The following is a 26,378-nucleotide window of genomic DNA, read 5'->3' as shown; positions in this document are numbered from 1 at the left end:
AAACCAAAATTGATTCCATACTCAGAATCTTGGCTTCAATGCTTATTTCATTTCATAACATGTGATTACATACATAAGCTTGCTAATGCATACATCGATTTGTGGATCACATGTTTCTTTTTCACATTTTGAGACAACTGGGGCATCATGCAAGTCTGCCACCTGAGCTTTCAAGGAAGCCACCTCTTTTGCAAACTTTTTTTTTCTTTTCTTTTGTTTAAGTTTGGGAATGGCGTTTTCTTTTTCTTTTTCTTTTGCAAACTAGTTTGCATATTAATTTTATTTTTCAAAATCAATGTTTGTTATGATGTTTGATTATTTTGTTATCTTTGGATTTATTGATTATACATGTTTGCATATGAATTTTGTTTTTTTTTAAAATCAATATTTGTTGTGGTGTTTGATTATTTTTGTTATCTTTGAATTTGTTGATTATACATGTTTGCATACGAATTTTGTTTTTTAAAATCAATATTTGTTATAGTGTTTGATTTTTTTTCATTATCTTTTGACAGTTCGAATTTATTGATTATTATACATGTTTGCATATGAATTTTGTTTTTAAAATCCATGTTTGTTAGCTGGAACTGAAATCGTAACCATTAAATTAATTAATTATTCCTTTATAATACAAAGACTCTTGGTGGAGTGTTGGTAAACTCTTGGTGGAGTGTTGGTAAACCCTAAACCCTAGGACATGGGTTCGAAACCCCTTGCCAACCTCTCTTTTTTCTTTCTTTCTTTTTCTCTTCTCTCTCTTTTTTTCTTTCTTTTCCTCCTCTCCTCTCTCTCTCTCTTTTTCTTTCTTTTCCTTACATTTTCTCTCCTCTCTCTATTTTTTTTCTTTAAATTTTTTCAGTTGTGAATTTTGTAACATGCATGTCATTATTTATGAAATTTAATCACGGGTAGTCAAAGTTTATAGTTCTTTGTACATAGCGATGTTGCTTTATTAGTTGCTACCACTTTTATTAAACAAGTTATTAACCTGGTAACCTGTTTAATAACCTGTTTAAGGCGACCCGAACCCGAACCCGACACGACACGATTATTAAATGGGTCGGATTTGGGTTGAGCATTCTTGACACATTTATTATCCCAACACGACACAAACCCGACATGACACGACCCATTACCAGCCCTACTATGAATTGGAAATTTTGAAATCTTTCTGTTTTGTAAGTTGGAAAAAGACTACTCTATTTCCTCCTCTATATTAAGAAGTTAAGTTGCTATGGATACTTATTGAAGTTTGAAAATCGTTTTTTTTTTTTTTGGTTGGATTGAAAATCGATTTTGTTATAATTAATTTGGGAATGAGAATATAAAAATGAAATAATGGCAGTCCAGATTAATTTCAACTTTGGTGTTGTACTGCACCAAACAATTGCTAAAAATCCAGTCATATCCCAAACAGTCCAGTGTAATATAAAGGGGTTAATTCAATCCCGTCTAGTCCAGCCTACCGAACGGGGCCTTTTTGTTCTTGGACAGGGTTTGAAACCTGGCCTATTTGTGGTAAGGTCGGTCTGGTAATTGAACTTCGATAAAAATTCATAGCAAAACTGGAAAGAAAGAAAAGTGGGAGCAATAGCATAAGCCGTATTTTTCAGTCTTGGATATGTATCTATTATAGAACGAAACGTAAAGCCTGTGTTGCATGGTCCGTTTTTAATTAAATACCATTAGCTCACATAATCTACATGCACTAATCCCAGAAAAAAAAAGAAAAAAAAAGAAGATAAATTACATGAGTTCCTAAAAGCTAAAGAAAGAAAAGAACTCAACCCTGTAAAATTGTTCTTTAATGTAGCACCTTCATTTTTTATTTTTTTTTATATGTACCGAGCTATTATTTATTGCACCTGTTTGTGCCATATCACAGCTCTTCTAGTTTTGTAGATTCAGTAATGAAGTAGGATAAAAATAGGAATTGGGGTGAGAGAGATTGAACACAAGAATGTGCAGAAGAATGAATTAATTTCATTTTCTTCATTCCATTAAAAATACATCACTGACCTTCAAATTCTACCTCCAATCTCAGTAAATTAGCATTTTTAAGCCCCCATCATGTTCAGTCAATCTGTCATATGGCATACATGCACTGAGAAAAGTTTTCTGCACCAAAACCTGAGCAAAAACAGTAAGACAAGGTAAGGACAACCAATTACCATGCAAGAGTTGCAAATTAATTCTGAATTCAACAAGTTAATAGCAGAACATAACATGCAAAATAGAGTCCAGAAACATATGAAGTGATTTTGCAAAATCCAAAGCCTGTTTTATCCAAGAAAAAAGAACAAAAAAGAAAAGCTAATATCTGATATGATATCTGAAGCTTCTCCACAAAATCTAAACTACACCAGTTTTCTGGAACCATTTCCCACTGCTACTTTTGCTTTCAAACAGACAATGCCATTGCAGTTTGCAGATCCACTGTAAGTAGAAGCCAAAGTGGCTTCTTGACTTCAAATGGTTCAAAAATTCTAGTAGCTAGGAGGTGCTGTATGAGGTGCCATTGCCGATTCTGTAATTCATAGCTTGGAATGAGATATTGCCAAACTTGCTGCAATGGTGAAGTGCTATTTGTGCTATTTGTGAAATGAGATTATCTCAAACTCAAATTAACATGATCCTAAGTTGTTTCATTGGAGTTGAAAACGTGAAAAGTGTGCCAAACTGTAGGAGATGCTCCGAACTTTAGGCATTCATGTTGCCGCCCCTTGATAACTATAAAATACTTAAGTTGGAACTTGTTAGGGAAAAGGACATCCCACTTACATTGTTGCAATATGAAGTTTGTCACCGAAAACAAATTCACATTCATGCAACTAGATTAAAGGTCATTGATGCGATAAAATAAACTTTACTATGATGTCCGGCAACATATCATCAGCTAATATCTTCATGGAAAAAAATTGCTAAATATCCATATTCGAAGTATAAAGAGACTGAGAGAAAGAATACCTTTTTTTCTTTTTTTTGTCTTTTTTTTTTATTTAGAAAACAAGCAGTGATGTTGTCCAATTGGAACTACTGAGGCCTCTTATCATTAGTAGAATTAACTCCTATGCCGGAACTTCCCTGTGAACGTCTTTGTTCTTGACCAATAGGAAAGATAAATTGATTTAATGCAGGTTCATCTGCTGCCTTCCGTTTTAAATTATCATCAAAATCACTGCTGCCCAAATTCTTCTTCTTCATGTTATCATCAATCCCACTGTAGTCCAATTTCTGCAAAATACTTGGAACCATCATATTCCCATCCTTGCCAAACTTACTTCCCCTTTCCATGTCAAATTTCTCTTTAGAGCCAATGAAGCCTCTGTTACTCTCTGAAGCGATGGATCCCATTACTGTGTCGTCGTCTTTTGAGACCCATGCTCGGAAGTTGACCATTGAAGGTGGAATCCTTGAGCAGAACACTTCTTTCAAGTTTCCCAGTACTCCCTTAGTGTATGGGTTTTCATTCTTATCGTAACGGTAACGAAAATTCTCATAAGTCGTCTGTGACAAAGCAGTGGTCAGAATGAAAAAATCTAAATTCAGAATAAAACACTGGGTAAGAATTCAAATGACAGTCGTGCTAAACAATGTAAACAAAGATAAGCCATCTTGTTATCATGTAGATGCAAGATGAAAAATATGCACGCAGCAACTATACATGCATAACATATCCAAAAAATAGTAGGGATTATCAAGTGCGGAGGTAGACAGAAACACATATGTGCAACTCATTCTGCACAAAATTAGCAGATAACACTGTACCCCAAATACTTAAGTTGTTAGGGATGTGCAAAAATTTTACATCAACTTAACATCCCCTCTATACCAGGAAAAAAAAATAAAAGCAAGAAGAAGAAGTGTAAGCTATTTAGGAATGAGCCAACAACGTCTTCCAAGTTAACCCCCACCTCCCTCAGGTGCATCACTATGGACATAGAGAAACATATATCTGCACCCAAGACCTCTCAGAACCAAAGTTCTGATACCATGTCAAATTTTGTTGGTTTACCACTACTACCACAAGTTTAAGCTTTTGAGTTACATTGTAGCCTAACAAGAACAAACCAACCTTTCAGTATATTAGAGATAATGGTTAGCGAGTATTAGTTATTCTGTACCCCTAAATTATCAGATCTGTGATAGAGTTTGTGATAATCTACAATTCATGTCAATATCCTATATGACATATATGCATAGGTAGCTATCCCCTTTCCTGTATATAGTTATACGTTAATTCAAGGCAGGTAATGCATTAAAGATACATTTCTTACCAAATTAAGCAAGAGAATCGTCAATCCCAAAGAAGAAAAGAAACCTAGAACAATACATCTATTCTAGTTACCCTGACCAGTAGTTTTCCATCTCAATTGAGGATTTTGAGATCAAAGGTTAAAGTTGACTGCAGCAGAGCAGTGGCACTAGACAGCACAGTGAAGGAGGGATTTTTTTCCTTATGTAGGCCGTCTAAAAACATGTACTTAGCATAATCTAAATCATATTTTATGAAATGAACCCAAATACGCACGGTGGCACTAGATAGCACAATGAATGTATCATTATTTCCCTTATCATTCCTCTCTAATATAGATATAGATGTCTGCAATACAGTATTGAGGATACATTGCAGAAAACTATGGACAACTAACAGATAATCTTAGTTTTATATATGAGAAGGAAAGCGACCAGACTACAAGAAATTGCAATAATTGATAAATGATTTGGAAAAAATAATAATAATAAGAAAGCAAAGAGGTCTACCTGGTTGGTGCAAATTAGATAGATATGGAAAACTGTTAGCCCACCAACAAACCATACTGCTACAAAGCAATATACTATGAGAATAACTGATACGATGTCATGTCCCATGGCCCTCCATAGATTGCCACCTTGTCGAAGAATGTTGATCCAAGACAAGACAAAGACATATATGCACAGGAAGGTTGATGACGAAATAAACAAAATGAAAAATGGATAGTTACGCTGCAAGAACAAGAACATGAAAGAGGTAGGTTAGAAAGAGTGCAAATTGTTTTATATTGGAACAAGCTCTTTTAGGTAGTTTTCCTCAAGGAAACTAATGAATCCTATGGGTGAATTGTATTTTGCGAGTTTGAAACCTTCCATATTTTAGCCAACGCATGACCACATTACTTTTTCTTATGGTACACATAGCTTGCTAGTTACCAAAGTATCCATTTTAATGAAAGAACATTAGTCTGGTTGAGTGTTTCATAAATTTTGTGACCCCTTAGGTTGTCCTACATCACATTGCTACTTGGTATCAAGCCATAAGACAAACTTTTCTTCCTGCTCCTGGTGTTTTCTTCACTCTTGTTTACGGTCACATTTATCCCGTTGTCATCTTTTTAGCTAAACTTATATATTCATAGAGTTATACAAAAACCAATACCTTTTTAGGCAAAGAAAGACTTTTCTTATAAAACAAGGAACAGAATTCACTTCAACACAAGTAACTGAGAATATCAACTTTTACCAATTGACAAAGCCAAATGAAGAGTTTGGGACATAATATCCAACAAATTCTCAAATATAATGCAATACACTGACCAGAAGAATTTCTAAGTTTCATTACCTCCACTTGAAAACTAGCAGCCTTATTCAATTTCCATTTAGACACCCGGAACATAAATTGCAGAGTTAATAGTTGGGAGGGGAAGAAACTTACTAATCCAATACACTGACCCACCCATGGACAGTGGTGATCAAACTTCTGAACACAGTTGTTGCAGATCGAGCAATGAGAAGCACGCGGTGGACGATATAGCAAACAAGTGTCACAAAACTTTACCTTCACTACATGGCCATTGACCTGTACATCCTTTATTCGGGGTATTCTCAAATTAGAGGCTTTGTTATTGACCCACTCCATCGATCCAGACATATCATATGCCTCATCAGAATCAGGTGGTCGAGAGTTCCTTGGAATGATACCAGGATCCCTACCAGATGTCAAGTACAGAAAAGTGAAATCCTGCATGAGCCAATATAAGTCAGATTTGAAGTTTTTCATTTGGTGAAGCAGGCTCCCACTGTACGAAAAAGAATTTCAATTTACCAACCAAAACAGTGAGGATTATTCCCCCAGTTAGTACAGGATAGTCATAATGTCCATGTTCTCCTTTCATCGTTACAAGCATTCTTATGCAGAATGTTAGTGCAGGACATCCAATCAAAAAGCTAGTTAGAAACAGTGATGCAGCATCATGACCAAAGACTATTCTTCCACCACACAAAAATTTCTGTCAAGAAGAGAAGTTTTTAGTGTTAGTCCATATGATAATCAAATGTGAAATTGTTATTCTAGCCACTTTTGACATGGATGTACAAAATTACCTAACTTTAGATGGATGATTTTGAATGCAAAAGAATGAGTGACGGTAAACACATTCGTAAACACATTCATGAACACAATAAATGTGTTCGTATTACTTGGTTAAAATGCATAACAGCCTCATTTTTCAGAAAATTTGTTTGGTAGATGAATAGTTATAATTTTCTATATGCAGGACATGGGTAGAAACAAAGTTAATCTTCTCAACTGATCCACACAATAAAAAATTAATAGAACTGCCCTATATATTATTCCATAAGCATGATATACAAACAAGAGACTATCTGTAACAAAGATAGTGTGGCACCTTCAACCCCAAAATTTAGTTCAACAACTTTTAAACCCCTCAGATAGTGAACCTACTAATTGATGAGGTGCTTCTCAGATCATTTCTTCAAATTTTATTTTATTTTTTTAAATTGTTAGGTCCTTCTTAGATCAATTACGTCTCGTTAATCGGTTGAAGCTTCTCAAACAACTGGATTGACAATAATATGCAAAATTAGCATCTAAAACAACAGAAAAGTACATGAAGTTGATTCCTACATAGATGTTCTAAGGCTTGACAGAAAAAACATAAGGGTCAAGACAGAGTTAAGATCACTTGAAAAAAAAGAAGCAAAGAACTGCTCAAAATACAAAGGACAAAGTCATGGAACATTTTTATGCTCAATTTGAATGCCAAGCATGCTAGGGGGTAAAAACTCCCAAGTACAACAACGTACCGTACCAACTCAACACCTCCTTTGCAATTTAATGTCAACATTTAAACAGAATGAGCTGTTAACCCAGATAACTAGACTTCCCAAAGATGTATGTTTTACTTCACCTCTGGAGAATCATATTTCAATTCAGAATTAGGAAGACAGTCTTCCAATTCTATACCTAAGCCTAATGGTACTTCTGACAACCACAGAAACAAACTCATGAGACCAAAAAAATTGTAAAATGGGTAACAATTATATCCACACACAAAAAAGGCCCAAATGATGAATTATTATCTAAAAATCCACAAAACCAAGCTGCAACCCCAAGGCAGGCATAAAAAGGGAGCAATTGGTTTAAAAAACATGAAACAAATCATTCTGCATAAACAAGATCTCCACAAGAAAAGAACCCATAATCATCATGAGCATATAACATCATACATTGTTACCCTGCCAGACTAGGTAGAGCCTTTCTTTTTCAGGGCTGGGTTTCGGAGGAGGAGCCACGGCTGTGTCGTCGTCCATGCCATTGGAGGGAACATCCCAAACTTGGCTCTTTTTCCTACTCATAATAAAATTTTCAATTCAATTTTTTTCCCTTTTCTTTTTAGGTTTCTTCAACAATCTCCTTTTATTCGCATATACCCGCATCAAAATGAGACCATTTTTCTGATGGGTAAGCGAATGAAACGAGATTTAAAAAAACACAGCTGTGGGTTGTAGGAGGATGCCCTTTCACATGATATTCATCTGGGCCTAATGGCTTCCCCTCTCTCTCTCTCTCTCTCTCTCTGGTTTTTCTACCTGTTTGCCTATGCCTGCCCCGTATTCAGAATTTTGCTCACCCACCTCATCAATCTTACAAATCCCCTCTCTCCAACAAACTTGCTGTCAAACGGGTCTCCGGCTTCCAAATACGACCGCCTTTTTCGCGCCCAAACCGATATGTTTTTTACTGTTACAATTACACCCTTCCATATATTTACTACACGTAACGTATATGCTCAATTTCTCATGCATTTTGCATCATGGCTCTAATAAGACGAAAATTATTATACTTTTTTTCTTTGCCTAAATTATAAGAGTGGGACTTGAGGTCATACATCAAGACTTGTTTTCCATTTATTGTTGGTTTTGGGCTGATTGTGTGGTTTAAAAGGTCAAGGAGCTTTTTATGATGATGATCATGTTGTGGAAGTTGACGTGAAGGGGAAAGATGGACCATGGCCTCAAAACTTTTAAGTCTATTTTTATTGATTTGATGAATGATGAGATTTCAGAGGGAAACCGATCAACGACAACATTTTCCCAAACTAGTTGGCAAACTATCATAAATGAACTTCATATTAGGACGAACTACCCTAATAGTATTGCCTAGCTAAAAAATAAGTACCAATCTTTTGAGACAAACGTATAGAAAGTTCAATAAAATTTTGACTCATACTAACGGACTGGCGGATCAATAAATTTTCCTTCGTGAGGCCAAGAACTTGTAAAGTCTGTCTTAGCTTACATTGGCTAATGGAGCCTACCAACAATCTGTAAAGTCTTTGCATAATATAGCCCAAGTCTCAACCATTCATTTGACCCTTTGCCCTACCTCTGCCTTTTTTTAGGCATTCCCCCATTCAACATAAAATATCATGAAAACTTGGCACTTTCATAATTGTAGAACAAGATTGAGTGGAGGCTAATGCCTTCACTGACTCCTTACTAGATCCGCCATTGAGTGGGAATCCAACTTTTGGAGCTATTATTGTAGAAGATGATGCATTGAAAACCTTTCTAACTAAGGTATGAAAAACTTTGCAATGTATTAAAAGATTCAAAAATTAGATATGTAATTCCGTATAAGTTGGTTTTGCTTCCCAAAAGATTTAAAAAGAAGGGTTAATCTTTTTATTAGTCCTTGAACTTAAACCCGATTTGCATTTAAGTATCTCAATTTCCAAAATGATTTCCATGGTCCTTTAACTTCACTTTCATGAGGACAAATGGTCCTGCCGTCAATATTGTTAACTTTTCTGTTAAATACATGGGCAAACTGGTTTTTGTATCAAAATTGATTAAAATATGAATAAAAAATTAAAAAACTAAAAAATTAAATTAAACTCTCCCTTTTCCCCTCCATCCCAATGTCTACTCCTCCAAAACTTTATTATTATTATTATTTGGTTTTTTTTATGTGATTTTCTTTTATTGTTATTTTAAAGATATAAATTTTTATTCATTTTTTTGGTTTTAATATAAAAATACTATTTTGCCCCTGCATTTAACATAAAAAATTGACAGAAGCAACGGTAGGACTAGTTGTGCAAACGAAACTAAAGTTAAGGGACCACGGGAACCATTTTGAAAATTGAAGTACTCAAATACAAATTGAATCTAAATTCAGGAACTAATAAAACGATAAATCCTAAAAAGAAAGGTTTCCCCACTATTAGAAATTGATTAAAATAGTATTATTGAAGGCTAAAGCCGCTTATTATTTTATTTCCCTATTTTTGAAGAGTTGTGGGCTGGTTGTAACTTGTATTCGACAAAAAGAACCTACAATCCGACAGACACGAAAAGACAGTGAAAGTTCGTATAGTCCCCGCACCTACCTAAGCGGGCGGGGTTTGAAAAATATATATCCTCTCACAATACATTTTCTTTACGTTTTTCCGACCCAACAAAAAAAAAATTCTATTTTTGGTCAACATGGAAGGACAAAGTAAACGAATCTTATTCATCATCAGCATCCCCTAGAGCCTGAGCATTGGCCAGCCACCATTTTTGTGCAAAGCGTAAGCATTGGTGATTTCTGTGCGAGCAAAATGGGGAGGATTGGTTTGCTTGTATCAGATTTCACAATCTCGTTCATGTGGGTTTGGTCAGGGGTCTTGATTAAGATGTATGTTTACAACAATCTGGGGTTTGGCCATGAACCCACCGGTGAAATTATCAAATCCACTCTGTCAATTGTAAACATGTTCTTCTTTGCCTTGCTGGGAAAGATTACCAATGGTGGCACTTACAATCCTCTCACCGTTTTTGCTGCCGCAATCACTGGGGATTTCACCCGCTTCCTTTTCACTGTTGCTGCAAGAATCCCTGCTCAGGTAACCCAACGCCCCCTTTTCATGGGCTTGTCTTATTTGGTTGTTTGGTTGGCTAGATACAAAACTTGAGGAGGGAAATGGTAGAATTTAGAGTGAATGAATCTTGGGTTTTGATCTTTGTATGTAGAGTTGATTTTTACAATTTTTGGTTGCGGAAAATCTAATTTGGGTGGTTGAAATCTGATTTGGCTTTAAATAGCGGTTCTGGGTTATCTTGGTTTCCTAGTTTCTGTGATACATGAACAATTTGGGTTGTTTGAAAATTTTGAAATATACGTGCCTTTTTTTTGTTGTTGAACAATTTGAGATATTGGTTGTTCTTGTTTGTGTTCTCTATTTGACTGCTTTAGTGAAATAGAAATTATACATCTTCAAACAGATTTAATTAATTGAGGAATTGTTTTCCGTGTGGGAAATGCCAATTTATGTCGCTTTCTGTTGATTTTGGAATTTAGATAATCTCATGACATATATTACAACAGACCTATTATGGTGATACTCCATACAAGTCTCTAAATATGCTCTGCCTTCGCTCCTTTATTATACCCTATTAAGTGGTCCTTTCTGAATTATATTGTGCGTAAATAATTAGAATAGATGTTCTAGATGACACTAATGCCATGAAACAAGTAGTTTGTATTTTTTCCTTAAGAGAGAGAACGAAATTCTTAAGAAGAGTGGCACTAAAATGAAAACATTAGTTGGAAAAGAAGTGAACTGTTGATATGTTGTTCAAATTGGATAGATTTGATCTAAATAGTTCACCATCCTAAGACATAGTTGAAGAAGATGAACCACATGTATCTATGAATGCAACAATATGAAGGCCGATGAGGGAAGAACGGGAAGCAAAGAAAAAGTTTACGCTAAAGAGAGAGAAACTAAATGAAACACAAGCAACGAGCCCCCATTTGTCTACTCGTTTTGTAACTTCTACAACTTCTTCCTGAATGATTGTAACCCTAAGGTATCTAAGGAAGGCATATAGACTGCCAAGGGCAGTTATCTTGCACACCCCTTGGTCTTCAGTAAATGGAGCTGTGGTAAAAGGAGAAGATGACCTAATAACTTCTCCTACAACCCTTCCCATTACCAGAATCCCCCTTTGTTTTAAGATTGCTGTCCTAGGAGGTTGTCTGGTGACAGCTCTGACCCTTCCCCTGCTGCTCTCAATACTCCATTTTTTATGAGATCGTGGTAACTCTTCCTTAGACCACCCTTCCTAGCTGCAAAGGGGCAAAATTGATTGATGCACCTAAACGAAGAAGCTTGGGTCCTCTTCTCTTCAGTCTCCTCTGCCGCTGCAAATCCTATTGGACCGTAGATAGCAATTTATAGTGGCCGTCTTTTAACTCTTCAACACTTGAGATTGATTGGCCTTGAGAGAACGTCAATTAAGCTCGCTTTTGTTTTATCAGGTTCTACTTCCCAAGAACAGACTCTCCAATTCAGTGGTAAAAAAATCTCATTCAAGAGTAATAAAGGCACATATCAAAGCCCAAATCAGAGCTCCTATCCCCTTTCATGACAGCTTTCTGGCCAAAATAGGATCCTTATGTCCTCAATTTGGTTCACATGCATCTAGAACAGATTGTAGAAGGTGGAAAGTGGAATCCACTGCATGTTTTCAGCCTTCTTCTATGATAAAGTATAGCCCAAGGTACAGATACTAGCTTGGATAATTAATTGCGGCAAGTCATATCACTTGTGATCACTTATTTCTTCGTTCTCCTCTGGCATTAAACTTATTCTTGAGGTTGTTTAGGGAAGCTGAACTGAGTAGGATAACTCCAGCTACATACAAGTCTGTTGTTTTGGACAGAAGCACAAGACTTTTGACAAGGGAAGCAAGGCAAAAGCTAGAGTTCCACTGTTCTTTCAAGTGTTGTGCATCAAGAGAGAAATAGGACTTTTTATAGTTATAGACTAGTGAATATGGGTTGGAGGTTTGATTAGAGCTGGTCAAGTGACGAGCTTGACCTCAGAAAATGTCCTTGAAAGACCCCATGGTGTTTTAGACCAGATAGCTGCCTCTTCTCTTGTGCAGTGACATTGCTGTCAGATCTCTTTTGGTGACCTTTTACCGTGGCAGTTGTTTTTTCCAAATTCTTGGAGTCATGTTGTATGGTTCAATATCATGCATTCGTTGGTACTAGCTTAAATGGAAATTATTGACTACTTATAATGCTATAATTGAGCTTTTGACTATGTAATTAAGAGTTGATTAACTGATTAGGCATAGATTATGGAATCAGACATGTTTTCCTAACTAAGCCCTGTGTCTCTATCGAACCAATATGGAAAACATAGAGAACTAAGGAAATTTGAGAGTTCATCCAAAATGATGAAGAATAAAATCAGAGGAAACATTGTTTCTCTTGTTTTCCAACAAGGTTGGAGTGAAAATACCAGTTGGACTGTACTGTTCCTGCGTGAAAACTATGATAAGGATTTTTTAAATATTAAAGCTCAATTACAGGTGTGATATCCTGCACTCCTTGGTGTTAGTTTTGTTGGAGAGTATTGTTATAAACCTGTAATTGAGCTTTGATTATGTAATTACGAGTTGACTGAGTGAATAGACATTGATTATGGAATAATGTACCTTTTCCTAGTTAACCCTTGCATGTACTAGTATAAATTCATAAAGAAGGTTAACCCAAGCATTGAGTGAAATTATCAGTTGAACTAAGCTGTTACTGCGTGTAACCTATGATAAGGCTTTATCTTCCTGCTCCTATAACTTTTCTAAACATATTATCTGTTGTGGGAGGTACTACTTGAAATGATTTTCCTAATTCCATATTTTACAGTGATGACAACTTAATTTCTCTCATATCTCTTATCTCTTCAGGTTATTGGCTCTATTGCTGGGGTCAAACTCATAATTCAGCTCTTTCCTGAAATAGGTCTTGGGCCACGTCTGAATGTTGATATCCATCGAGGTGCACTTACAGAAGGATTGCTAACATTTGCAATTGTTACTATCTCACTTGGGCTTGCCAGAAACATCCCAGGGAGTTTCTTCATGAAGACATGGATCTCAAGTGTTTCAAAGTTAACTCTTCATATTCTTGGCTCTGATCTGACCGGTGGTTGCATGAACCCAGCCTCTGTAAGTACCTACTACAATTAATCATTAATCACTTAGAAACTTGAATGTATTAAACCTTATTGACTTATGTAGGTGATGGGATGGGCTTATGCTCGTGGCGCCCATTTAACGAAGGAGCATATACTTGTCTACTGGCTTGCCCCGATTGAGGCGACTCTACTGGCCATATGGACATTTAGGGTGCTAGTTCCACAACTAAAAGAGGAAAAGGTAGACAAGAAGGCTAAATCAGAATGAAGAAATTCCACTGCATTTCTCCATGTCAAACGGAGGAGCAAACTTGTTAGCCTTTAGAAAAAGTGGACAATGGCTAAATTAGCCCAAGTTTCTCTTGTATATGAAGTCAATTGTGTCCTTGAATTTGCAGTCTGTTGATGATCTAACCTGTTAGCCTTTAGAACTGAATTTTGTGTGTTCAAACCGTCCCATTCAATCTGCCGTTTATAAAGAGGATTTTTTATTTTTTATTTTTTATTTTTTATTTTGCTTAAGGATTTGAAAAGAAGATGTAGCACAAATTTGAATGACATCATCAACTGGGAATTTTATGTTCAACCTTTCGCCGACCATCGTTATCCATTTAAGGAGAGAGATTGAATAAGACAGCAGAACAAAGCAGGTGGGAGATTTACAAAAATTCTCCATCCTAACATGCTTGTCGCACAAGAATCCATTTCAACGACATTCAAGATGATAAAAAAATCCACTCGATTCCGCATACTTTGCAGTATCTATGTTACAGGGTAACATTTAACGGCAAAACACATATACCAAAACTTGCAGGAAAGTGGCATGCATTATTCTCAATGCTGCTAACACTAGACCATTTCAATGCCCTCAACCTCATGACATAAAAAATGCTTCAATTATGTATAACGATAGTGCTCTCAACCATTGCTTTACATATTCATTCTAATTGGGATCACAGGAAGACCTTTGAACTTTAAAACCCTACTGGTACTACTATGAGATGAATAGAAGAGACGAATACAGCTAAGTTCTTTTTTCATCTTTGAATGTATACAGGCTTGCAATTAAGCAGCATTTTCCGACCCCAACGAGACAGTCTTCCCTTGACATGACTTCAAAGATGGGCATCATTACTCCAAGGTCTGTGCTTGTCATTGTCTAGTTATGCAATCCAGCTTAGTATGGCAGCAGCAAGCAGCTACATAAATTAATGGGTCATCTGGCGCTGTAGATAACGAAAAGAATACATACATACACCTGTAATCTGATATGCAAAACAGACCAAAATTGCTCAAATTTCTCAGTCTGCATCACCAAGTCCATCACTCCCGTCCCCTCTTTTGGATATAGGTGCAAAATGTGAGCTTGATTTCTTGGTCTGTGAAGCAACTTCAGCATTCTTTCTCAAGACGGCACCTGGTGATGGGTAAGGACGCTGTTGGAAGAGAGGACCCTGAAATATACCAGAAACATAACATCATCTAATTAAAGCATGACAGCGTTTCAAATATAGTTCATTTCAAATGGTAAAATCAACATGCAACAGGAAAATATTTATGTGCATCACTAGGAGAGAAAGGAAGCATCACATTCTGATGTTGTTGACAATTTCAAGTATCAGTAGATATACAAACATGGACAATATTCCCATGCATGGAGGTGTATCATCCAGGTTGCATCACTTGTGAAATATCCAAGGTAATAAACAATTTTCTGTTTTTCCTATTTTATCTTTGTAAACCATTGAGCTAAAGTTCATATATATATTTACTGGCCCATTATAACAAGATAATGAGACAAATTTATTGAGGCAAAAGTATTGAGTTTACTGTGGCAGTGGTATCAGCAGCTCGTGGCTGCACTCCTTTAAGGCCTACAACCCTGAAAATAAGCAGCAGATAAAATTTTCAAATATTAAAAGGAGGAAACAAAATAAAACATCACTCTAAAATGATCAATCAAGTTTGTGGAACATACCAGCCACCACGGGGAGCATCTGAATATGAGCTGGGGTCCATAGGATCCAATTCCTCATCCTCAGAGTAAGAACGTTTCTTACTTTCCTTTTTATTTCCCTTTCCCATTGGAGGTTTCCAATTGGACCTAAAAACCGAAAGTAAAATCACATCTCTTACATATAACAGCAGTCCAAGACAACTTCACTGCATTTAAGGTTCTATGGACACTTATGACTTCGTAGTTAAAAGCAAGCAGTTACTTAAGAAAACCTAGCTCCATGAAAGACAGGTACCTCTGTGTGGGGGCCTTTCTGTCGGATTCTCTTTTAATATCTACAGGATCTGGGGTCTGGTGATGATTATGCATACTAGTCATCAAGTACTGGCTTTGTGGAAGATGAAGAACTCTGCAAGTGATAAAATAATCCAGAAAAACAAGTATCAACGCAATCATGCACACAAATTTGTATATATTGAGAACCACAACTCCGAGAGAGAGATAGAGAGAGAGAGAGAGAGAGAGAGAGAGAGAGAGAGAGAGAGAGAGAGAGAGAGAGAGAGAAAGAGAGAGGAGAGATTTGCATCTGCAATGCTTTAAAACTCTTGTCTATTAAAGCCATTGTCAACTTATTACAAGTAGATTTACCGTATATTGAACACTGACACACGAAACTTCAGTACTAAACATGTAAAACATGACATGCTTCTATAGAAAATTGGAAGTTCAGAACAAAATACGTTCACCACGTGCCATATATACACTTGGTCAGTAAAGTAAATACACTTGGTCTCACATTGGGGAAAGGTAATGTACTTTTTGTTTTTTAATCCACACTGAGACATGTTAATATGCAAATCCACTTACGCCAAATTTAATTTGGTATCAAAGCCTCAATATGTAAAAGAAAAAAGTATCTCTAGAAACCACCCCTCTGCCACCTCTCTCTAGCTGCCAGTGCCTCTTCACCCACTTATCTTCCAGCTTCTGCTCACTAGGGTTTGCTGGCGAGAAGTATCCACACTCATGCAGTTTTGAAGGATAAAGAACCACTTATGCCCCAGGCTTTAGCTTGACTTATTGCTAATGGGAGGATGAATACTTGTGACATGGAGCGGAGGTGGAGACCTTATTGTAGTTTGCCTATCTCCTTAGTGGTGTGTCATATGAAGAAAGGATGCTGAAGGTTTGAAACCTTTATTGCTCCATTTTCTGGTTCTATATTCTTTGTGGATAAGAACGTTTAGGGAGATCAATTTGAGTAGGGAGATTCCAGCTTCTTGTAACACTTTACTATATAAAAGGTTAATTTAGAGGTAGGACGAGGTGATTGGTGTTGGGGAGATATGATTTGTGGGAAATAGTTGGATGGAGAGGAATAGGAGAATTTTTTAGGGTGCAAGGTGTGAGAAGGTCAATAATTTTGGGGACAGAGTTTGATTATGAGCCTCCTTTTGGGTTTCCGTTCCTTAAGAGTTAAGGAATTGGTCTTTTTATACTAATTCTTATTGAGAGATTGTAGCCACGTATTTTAGTTAGTTTTTATTTTTATTTTAAAATTTATTCTTGTTGATGTATTTTATGTTTTTTGGAGACACCTTGTTCCCTTTGTTGGAACTCTTTTTCTTATTAATAAAATGAATCAAAGTTGTATATGTTTTAAAAAAATTGAATTGGTTTGTCGTTACTTCAGTATTCATGAATCAACCAGTGGTTGGTGGACATCTCTTTCCTAGCTTGGGGGAAAGTATAGAACATTTTTGGCACATGTTATTTAACTATGGATCAGTTCCACCAGCACTCCCTCAGGTATGGGGGTTATTTCTCCTGAACCCCAACAGGTATCTTGTGAACAAGGGAGCCATCTTACCTTGTGCAATGATTGCAGTAACCCCACATCTGAACAAGGCCTAGTCCCCATCCACCGCAACCCGTGCATCTCTTTGTTTTGGATGATTCATCCTTCTCTGCTTGTACCTCGGCTGATTGGCCATCCCAATAAACATTAGCAGGATTTCTAGAAGCCAAGCTGTCAAAATGTTGAGATGCAAGTGCAACCTGCTCTGATGAGTTAGGGTGTTTCCATTGTGACACATGTGTCTTTGTATTGTAGTAATACTTGTGACCTGTGCATGAAAATATGAAAGTTCTAAGTTTGAGAAGAAAAGAAAAAAGAAACAGAATGCAAACAACTTTACTTATCAATTAAATTTTGTCTGTGTAGTCTGGTTATGTTTCACTACCACATCTTCATGAAAAATGTATATACTATTTAGGTTCGTGGGCAGCTCTCCCTGGAACTTTATTGGCAAAATATTCCCACACCTATCAAAAGAAACATACAACACATCACATCAACCTCCCTAAAGCAGAAGTGGATATCTGTTCTTCAAAGTGGTAAGTGAGACATGGCTCTACTTTGTCTGGGACTTGGTTTGCAATTTCCAGAAACAAGACTGGCTACCTGATTCTCATACAATGATCGCCTTGTCAGTTTAACCCATGTCAACGACTGTATGGGAATGACATATTTCCTTGGATAACTGCAAAATGTGGGTTCTTAACTCCAAAAACAGGGGATTCTGCAGTAATTACTCGACAATGATCACTTCATGACTTTAGTAAAACGAATCATATATACTGTGATAGACGTAAAATACGCATATAAGAAGGCTATGATTATCGCTCCCATCCTCAAGCCCAATCTCAATCTCAACTTCCACTACCATTACCAGCCATGCCTGAATCAAAATCCTCTCCACCATCTCAAACCATTATTTGCACAACCCCTTTTTCTCAACCTTAGATGTTCAAAACTCCAACCATAATCAATTGCATTTGTCAAAACCACAGAAGCCCAAGCCACTCAAAACTCCAACCATCGTCAATTGCATTTCTCAAAACCACATCAGCCCAAGCCAAGAGGGGAAATTCTTGGATCACCTAAGACCACTGCCCAATCTTTGCTGCCCCACCAGAAGTCGGTGGTCCTGCTACTAAACCCAATTATCATTGCATCCTGAGACCAAATTGAATATTTTTCCTTTACCCAATGTTTAATTTAATAAGAAACAAATTTTACTAATAAAGGAAATTATACAAGTGAGACAAACCTGATGTCTGACCAAGTTCAAACCATATATGTCACCCAGAAACATAAATGCAAATCACTATTAGATCAAAGCTCTCCCTAACCAAGAAGAATAACACAAAGGATTCATCTTCAAAATCTTTAAAATGAAGAGGCGCTAAATATTTGGTTCTATCGCAAAGTAACTTCACCCCTTCCTTACCTTCACAGAACATTTTATTCCTTTCCAAACACAAGAACCAAGACTGCGGACCACCAGAAAGTAACTGCCCCTTTATAATTCCCAACAAGAAGGCACCCCCCCACCAACGAAAGATAACAACTACTAAAGAGTAACCACCTTCTTGTCCTTGGAACTGTTATCTTTTGTTGGAGGGTGATCGTGTGAATAATCTCAGCTCTCATTCCATGGAAGAACATGTCCTTTTTCTATAGTTCTTCACCTTTCTTTTTTTCTCCTGCTTTTGTTCTGAACTTTGAACTGCCTCTTATTTTTTCTTTTCTTCAAGAATCACAAGCATCATTTACTATCTGAAGGATATAGAATCTCTCTCTCTCTCTCTCTCTCTCTCTCTCTCTCTCTCTCGCTGACTCTTATTTTTTCTTTTCTTCAAGAATCTCTATCATTTACTATCTGAAGGATATAGAAAATCTCTCTCTCTCTCTTGAGCTGACTCTTATTTTTTCTTTTCTTCAAGAATCTCAAGCATCATTTACTATTTGAAGGATATAGGAAATATATCTGAAGAATATGTGAAAGAGAGTGGCACAGAGTGTACTGTTTTATAAATCCTCCATCTCTCTCTCTCTCTCTCTCTCTCTCTCTCTCTCTCTATATATATATATATATATATATACACACACACACACACACACAAATTTTCCTCTGCGGACATCCAGACATTATTATCGCACAGACGCCATGTATTTTCTACTAGCCCTCCCCGTTTACAATGGCATCCGCACAATAATAACATGCAGACATCCAGATGAGAGAATAATTGTATATATATAGTGCGGCTCTCTGCAGGAATTTTGGACGTCCATGTCAATAACATATTAATAATGTATCGCTAAAATATCAATAACATGTCAATAACTGGTCCATACATATGTTTAACATGTTATTGGCATATCAATAATCTATTGACACGTTACTGATATGTTATCGATATGTTATTCATGCATCCGTCCTTTAACGTCCTACAGAAAGAATCTCACAATATATAATACTATATCAATATAAACAAATTTATCCTCTTTTTTTTTTCATTTTTCATTAAGGTCTTACTACTTTTTTGTCATCGACGGTCATTTACGAATGGAAACTGAAACAAGAGAGCCAAGTGTAATTTACTAAGACTAAAGTGCTATCTACACATCCACAGTGGATACCAGTGACTTCGTGAAATCCCTGGGATGTTGGTGTACTTCTCTCAGAATACACATAGAACATATTTGGCACGCATACCTGTTGTTCCATCCAAAGCCTCCACCCAATCTTTTGGAAGAGATACAGGTGATGGAAGTGGTGTAACAGAAGATGTCTCAGCAGGCTTTTCCCATTGACTCTTGCCACTGACCTCATTGTAATAATACAACACACCACTTGCAGGGTCTTTTGCCTCCACCTAAAAAGTAATACAAGTATTAGGGTAATAGCAGCATGAAAGAACACAACATGACATTTTAAATAGACTACAATTTTACTAATTTCAGAAATTTAAATTATGGCCTCGTTCTATTTATGTGCGTATATGTGAGCCCTTGTACGCTAGCATATCATGTGCACTTTTAGCTAACAAGAATGAGCTTATCTTATTTGTAACTTGTTTGCTTTCTTTAGTCTTCAGTGATGACTCATAGGAACATGTCATTGTTTTTGTTAAATGAAACAAATTTCAACTATATTTTCCATGATATGGTCTTTGCACAACAATTCTATCCAGCAGCTAGGAGAAAAAAATACCTAATAAAAAAATAAAATAAAAATACAATTATATCTCACAACTGATACGCACCCATCCAGGAGGCAATTTCCCATATTCCGTCTGTTGAGTTGAACTACTTTTCAACTTCTGAAATTGAAAGTTACAGGTTAATCAAAGGAAAAGAGATCAACTGAGAATAACAAACGGAGGAAGTCCAATGTCATAAGTTGAGTAGTCCACAATAGAAGTTAAAGATATTTCAGAACTCCAAAACTTATTTTCTTTTTCATAAGCAGTGTAATATTTATGAAAATAACCAATAGTGTACAAAAAAATTCATTAAGAAAACTAAAAGGGGACACAATCTTCTTGTACCTAGGAGGTTTATAAGAAAAGAGCAATAAATAAAATAGGAGAAACTGTCTTTCCAATCAATAAAAAGAGAAATTATATATTCAAAAGAGAAAATACGATAACTTGAGGACAAACTTAAGTTACCCATGGATTAAAAAAGAAGACTGGAGAAATAAACTAAAACAAGAATTAGTCAGCTTGCCATATCACAACCTAGGGAAATGAGCTTGCTATATCAGTATAATACCCCCAATAGAATTAGTCAACAATGGGGTTCCTTGTAAAAAACTTCCTTGTACTCCCTCTAGATCAACCTAATAAACAACGAACTTGAAATTTAACATACTTGCACAATGCACAAAATATTAGCTTCAGAACATCCTCACTCACAACCCTCTCGTCCTTGTCAAGGCCAAACTTATAGTGAAGTTGATATAGTACAGCCTGTAGGTATTAGATTAAGCACTCAAACAATAGAATATAGAAGAATATAAGAGATCGAAGAGACGAAAATATAGATTGAAAAGATGAAAGAAAGGGCAGAACAGTAGAACAAGAAGAATATCGGAGTTTGAGGAGACGAAACTATAGATCGAAGGGACGAAAGAAAGGACCGAAATCAGAGAACCGAGAAGGACAGAAATCACATAGTCTTAAGAGAAGGTTTACTCAATATCCAAATCTGAATTTTAAAGAACTATATGGGGTTATTTATAGCAAACTAAAACCTAGACATAATAGGATAAAAAAACACTTGCTTAAACAGAAATCCTAAATAAAATAGGAAACTTAAAACTAGAAATCTGGAAATCTGGAAAAGTAGAAATCCTACTAGAATTTGGAAAACTGGAGAATCTAGGAAACTAACAAAAATATTAGGAAGCTAATAAATTTAGGTCCTACGCGTCCTGCATCAGAAGTGCTCCTGAACCCACATAATGGTACCAAGCAGTGTTTTCGAAGGCCAAGGCGTAATGCAAGGTGTTTTGGCACTTGCAAGACGAGGCATAAGCCTCCCAAAGCAGTGGGTTGTTGTGGGTTCAATGAAGAAAGGGGATATATGAGTCTGCCTAAGTGGCATCTGCCTCTTATGCTATTATGCAAAAGCCACACACTACCGAGCAATGCTTACGCCTTTTGAGCATTTATCTCAACAGATGGATGTCTGGGGCATTTTGCCTCTGCCTTGCCTTGATGCCAGCTCCTAGTTAACACCTTTGAAAACACTAGTACCAAGTTCAGTCTAACACCATATGTCACTTTCGTGATCACTCCCAATGACTAGAGAACCGTTGACACTCATTGAGACCAACCTAGGACACAACACATATGAGCCTCAACACATTCTTTCTCATACAAAGGAATGGGACTTGGATATCGAATCAACCAACAAGAGAAGAGCATTTTCAAAAACTCCATCCTAAACTTGCACAAATAGATTGAAGAACATAGCTTCAAAATAAGATTTGGTTCTCAAAACAATGTAAAACAAGTTCGACAGTGAGGTGAGAGAGAAGCTAAAAGCGTTGGTAGGGGCAAATTATTTCCATAGCAAAAACTTACAAGATTGCTTTTGCTTGAGTCGTCTTTAAGAATGCCCCTATTTCTCAACTTTTGCTTAAGATACTCTGGCAATTCTTTAGCTGGAGACTTCTGTTCATTGTCAGACTCAAAATTCTTCTGACCCATCTCACTATTTCCAACTCCCAGATTTCCTAGGAAAACAAACAAGAAAATGCTCAATTTCTACAGTAGACAATTCAGAGAAAATGACAATGAAAAATATTCTTCAGTTTTGTCAATTAGGCTTACTAGGTGTAGTAACATTAGGTCCTGGAGCACCGTAATAAGCACCTCCTCCTGGTACACCATACCCATTACCGATTTCTATGTTACCTAGTATGAAATCAGCAGATGAGCATTGTTCAGATTAACTCAGAACGCAAGACTAGTTATTTTGTTGAGTAATTCGCATATCAAATATGGCAAATGACATTAAACATGATCCATAGAAACAACATATAACAACTACAATTATGGTTGTCTCAGTCGAGCGAATATTTCATTTGGTAGAACAATTTCCTCTTTCCTGTAAGCAATTATCTTCACATGGTTTCCAACCACACCAATAAATTTTGCCTGACCACTATGAGCATACTGAGCCAAAAATGAACTGGATTAACATGAATAAACTGGATTCCTAAAACATTTGAAGTTTTCCACACGACATGTAATTCTAGTCAGGCAAACTTCTCGTATCTATTTTTAATTTTTTACCAAGGTTTTATTAATTGTAAAAGAGCCAAATCAAGCTTTCTTCTCCCAGTTCAAAAAAGTAACTTTCTCCTACATTTCAGATAAACATACACGCTGATTGTTAAATCACATTCCATCACTGTAACTTAAACCTTTTTTATTTATTTTTAAAGTGAGCATTAGGATACCGATAAATGTTTTCTTGGAAATTGCATGGAAACTTTAATGATGACAATTCTAGGTAAGCTTATATATAGAATATTGTTGGGCTTTTCTACACATCTTGACTAAAGGTGCCTATGCTTGCTTCCAATTCCTTATTTAGTACGCCTATGCTTCTTCTTTGGGTCTGCAATATCACTTAGCTGTATTACCCACCATATATTCAGCCGCATACAGACAACATCCTGTCAGAGAAAAACCAAGGCCTCAAAAATCACTAGTTCATTCATTTTTCTCATTTCCAGAAGCTTCCATGGAATTCTCAGGCTTTACATACAAATTTGAGTCAGCTCATCCGTGGGATTTGTCAAATCTGCCAAAGGTTCTTTCTTGTTTATTATAAGAAGAAAAAAGTTTTGGAAGCTTCTAGAAATGAGGAAAATGTGCCACAAAATTTTGGAATCCTTCCCAAGCTTCTTTCTTGCAAAGAAAAAAAGAAGTATCCTTGTTTTGTATTCCCCATCCAGATTATGCCAACTTTAAATCAAGGCCGTCTTTTAAAAGACAATTTTCAGAGTGAGGACTGCTGCTTAATGGAAGCTACAATGCGTTTTGTTTAGGCCACGATTGGTCTCCCAAGAAACCCCATAACAAATGGGAAGGACCCTCTCTCACCTATAGAATCTGAGTATTTAATCATGTCTCTTATGCTTAAGCCAACTTCTTGTAATACATAAACACTACATTATCATAATGAGAAGTCTTTAACCCTGCAGGCGTAGCCTAAATTGGGTGAACACATATATCTTCTGTCTTCTGTGAGTGATTTATTCTACCTATCTCCCGTCTCAATCTGTCCTTCTCACCTCTCGCGTTGATCCATTTAAGGGAATCAACAATTTGAATCCTAGTTTATTATAAAAGGCAACTTCAAGTCATGCATCAATTCCAGATGCACTACGTCTTAAAGGAAGCTACAATGACTCGAATCCTACTTTATTGTGAAAAGAAACTCCTTCACCGCGTTATTCTTTTTATTAACAGGGGACAGGGAATTCAAACTTGGGACTTCTTCCAACATTGGAAAGAGAAACACCACTAGACTAAGAGCTAGTTCGTAACTCTTCCATTGAGTTGAATGATGAAAAAATAGAAGCTGTTAATAAATCAGGAGGGAGATAACTACTTGGATTGACAAACAAAGGAACAGTCTCTTGTGGCATATTCAAAATAGCCCCACCCCTGTGCATTCCATACTGTTTTTCATTTTCCTCACAGAAGCTTCAAATATATAACATTTCATTTCACTGATGTCATAATGTTCCCTGTTTTCATTAAGAGGTTGTTTATTCCTTGTTAGACACTCCTCTTGTTTTAGTAAAGAAATTTTGTTTGACAAGAACATTATGTTCAAAAGAGTTGACCACAGAAGTAACAGAAGAAAAAAGGCCCAACAGTAAAGGAGAAAGAAGGAACGACAACCATTGTACTGGGAGGCCAAACTTCCAATGCTTTGAAACTGGGTATCACGGTTTTGAGAAGGGAATAACAGTACATGCCAATCACAAAGAAGATACTTTCTACCAACCTTCTCCAGCAAGGGTAGACTTCCCACGTTTTGAAGCCATTTGAGCTCGATGTTCCGTGGTCATCTTCAGTAGATGGTCCTGTAGCAGCACCGATAAGCAGAATGCACAAACTGATAATAATTTCAGAATAGGAGATGATATACTCAGTGAGCCTACCTATAAAGTTGATATGGCAACAAGAAAAAAGAAAAACTGATTCAAATTACACACCTTTAGAGCGCTGGGATCAAGGCGTTCCGAGAAGACATCTACATTATCCTTAGAAGACTCATCCACACCTCTTGCTTCTCTAAAATTGCAAAAAACAAAATATCAAACTTAAAATGATTTACATATCCATCATGAAGAGAAGATTTTAGTGAAAGCAAATAAAAACAAACCTTTGACTACGTATGATATTTTGGGTAGAAATTTCCTATTAGGCAGACAAAAAGAAAATAATCACATAAGTTCAATAAAGAAATGAAAACATGAAAAGGGGAAACAAAAACAATAAAGAGTCGTAAGTACTTGTTCATGCAACACCACATTTTGCGCAGCAGTTTCAATTTCGCTAGCATTTTCAACATGTAGTCTGGAGCTTCTGGTGGGTGCAGGGAGAGCACCATGAGAATGTGCGAGGTTGTGCTTTTCATTGACAAGATGAATATCAGATGCATTATGAATTGATGAGTTAGCTTCTTGAGTGATATCAGCATTCTGTGATGAGCCATCATGCGGGTGTGTAAGTGTTTGGTGGAAAGATTGAGGAGCAGTTGTAGTGAAATTACTATACTGGGCTTGTGAACTCATCATATGAGGGTAGAAGAAGCCTTGATGAGGTTGCAACGACTGAACGCCTGGAGGCAGTGGCTCATTTTGAGAATCCTCCATATTTTGCAATAATTTAGTCAGACTCGGAATGAATGAGTCAAATAAAATAAAACCCAAATTATTTATGACAAATTCGAAACCAAAATCCCAATTGAACAAATAATTTATTTAACAAAACAAGCCCCCACTCCACTATGGTGTATCTGTCTGCTGCACCTGCACCAAAAAGTGTACTGCTTTAGAACATATCATCTTCACAGGCACTTGCATACATACATTAAAATAAATAAATAAATACATACATACATACATACATACATAAAACCCACATGTGATATCGTATGAATGAAAAGGCAAGCACGGGTACTTGTTATATGCAGACAGACAATCGCAAATCCAAGCAGAAAGCTTCAATGATTGGGTGTGAGTGCGCAATTCAGTGGAAGCACAGAGGTTTCAGGCGTAGCCCAGGAATTCGCCGCAGGTAGCACCAGTTTTGTCGATCTTGGAGTGCCCTGTTTTGAAATTTGAGGAAGAAGACTCGATGTATGTTTGCTTTGGACAAGGGCTGCAAAGAAAGTAGGAGGATTGGCCTACAGACACAGACACAGAGCCAAGGGCTTCGTTTATTTCCTTTGGGCCGACGGGGGGATATTTGATGACTTAAGGCCCAAGACCAGATGGGTGGGTGCCTAGATATTTTTTCTTAAACTACCTGACCTTTTCTACCGAAGTTAATAATGATTATTATTATTAATTCTCCACTTTGGTAGAGAGGTGTAAAAAATTATTCACTTTGGCTAGGCCGAGTGGGAAAAAAAAAAAAAAAAAACTACAACGAAGATCTTTAAAAATCTTAATATTCCGGAAATCAAAACAAAGTTTAACTGTCACCAAAAAAAAGAAAATTTGACAGCCATACATAAGGGTGTACATAATTATGTCATATCCTTACTAAGGCATTTGCTACCA

At 36.6% G+C, this 26,378-nt stretch overlaps 3 protein-coding genes across 8 annotated transcripts; 1 reads left to right on the top strand and 2 right to left on the bottom strand.

Annotated features, from left to right (window-relative positions):
• Positions 1-1,633: 1,633 nt before the first annotated feature.
• Positions 1,634-7,907, bottom strand: LOC117636192 (probable protein S-acyltransferase 1). The gene is made up of 6 exons (XM_034370693.1): positions 7,507-7,907; positions 6,087-6,266; positions 5,693-5,998; positions 4,765-4,986; positions 2,968-3,507; positions 1,634-2,130 (listed from the first exon to the last, which is right to left on the bottom strand). The coding sequence occupies exons 1-5, from the start codon at positions 7,633-7,635 to the stop codon at positions 3,034-3,036; spliced, it is 1,311 nt and encodes a 436-aa protein (XP_034226584.1). The 5' UTR covers positions 7,636-7,907; the 3' UTR covers positions 1,634-2,130; positions 2,968-3,033.
• A 1,796-nt stretch (positions 7,908-9,703) lies between these two features.
• Positions 9,704-13,751, top strand: LOC117633685 (probable aquaporin SIP2-1). Its single transcript, XM_034367391.1, has 3 exons — positions 9,704-10,169; positions 13,024-13,284; positions 13,357-13,751. Exons 1-3 carry the CDS (start codon positions 9,885-9,887, stop codon positions 13,519-13,521), a joined length of 711 nt encoding a protein of 236 aa, XP_034223282.1. The 5' UTR covers positions 9,704-9,884; the 3' UTR covers positions 13,522-13,751.
• Positions 13,752-14,033: 282 nt separating this feature from the next.
• On the bottom strand, positions 14,034-25,983 carry LOC117633684. Of its 6 annotated transcripts, XM_034367390.1 has the most exons (15): positions 25,725-25,983; positions 25,104-25,622; positions 24,974-25,008; positions 24,804-24,882; positions 24,593-24,671; positions 22,399-22,482; positions 22,150-22,301; positions 20,323-20,379; positions 19,773-19,932; positions 17,081-17,336; positions 15,506-15,619; positions 15,232-15,357; positions 15,084-15,135; positions 14,537-14,707; positions 14,034-14,452 (listed from the first exon to the last, which is right to left on the bottom strand). In XM_034367390.1, the coding sequence occupies exons 2-14, from the start codon at positions 25,464-25,466 to the stop codon at positions 14,555-14,557; spliced, it is 1,710 nt and encodes a 569-aa protein (XP_034223281.1). In that variant the 5' UTR covers positions 25,467-25,622; positions 25,725-25,983; the 3' UTR covers positions 14,034-14,452; positions 14,537-14,554. The 6 variants fall into 6 exon arrangements, with proteins under 6 accessions (XP_034223281.1, XP_034223279.1, XP_034223276.1 ...); XM_034367388.1 differs by having other exon boundaries at positions 14,034-14,707; positions 25,721-25,983; XM_034367385.1 differs by having other exon boundaries at positions 14,034-14,707.
• Positions 25,984-26,378: the final 395 nt, after the last annotated feature.

This window comes from Prunus dulcis, chromosome 7 (assembly GCF_902201215.1).
Source record: "Prunus dulcis chromosome 7, ALMONDv2, whole genome shotgun sequence".
In the NCBI taxonomy this organism is placed as follows: Eukaryota; Viridiplantae; Streptophyta; class Magnoliopsida; order Rosales; family Rosaceae; genus Prunus; species Prunus dulcis.
Note: the sequence above shows the minus strand (reverse complement) of the source record. Positions and strands in the feature narration are given on the sequence as shown.

Bases quoted from the DNA above. Each gene is read 5' to 3' on its own strand.
- LOC117633685 (XM_034367391.1), top strand. From the start codon at position 9,885: ATGGGGAGGATTGGTTTGCTTGTATCAGATTTCACAATCTCGTTCATG. The intron at 10,170-13,023 runs GTAACCCAACGC...TTATCTCTTCAG, and splicing joins CTGCAAGAATCCCTGCTCAG to GTTATTGGCTCTATTGCTGG. The intron at 13,285-13,356 runs GTAAGTACCTAC...TGACTTATGTAG, and splicing joins GTTGCATGAACCCAGCCTCT to GTGATGGGATGGGCTTATGC.
- LOC117633684 (XM_034367388.1), bottom strand. From the start codon at position 25,466: ATGGAGGATTCTCAAAATGAGCCACTGCCTCCAGGCGTTCAGTCGTTG. The intron at 22,483-24,592 runs GTTGGTAGAAAG...ATTTCATACTAG, and splicing joins GTCTACCCTTGCTGGAGAAG to GTAACATAGAAATCGGTAAT. The intron at 14,708-15,083 runs GTAAACTCAATA...GGTATATTTCAG, and splicing joins CTGCTGATACCACTGCCACA to GGTCCTCTCTTCCAACAGCG.
- LOC117636192 (XM_034370693.1), bottom strand. From the start codon at position 7,635: ATGAGTAGGAAAAAGAGCCAAGTTTGGGATGTTCCCTCCAATGGCATG. The intron at 6,267-7,506 runs GTATGATGTTAT...TCTTCTTGACAG, and splicing joins TAGTCTGGCAGGGTAACAAT to AAATTTTTGTGTGGTGGAAG. The intron at 5,999-6,086 runs GTTGGTAAATTG...TGGCTCATGCAG, and splicing joins GAATAATCCTCACTGTTTTG to GATTTCACTTTTCTGTACTT.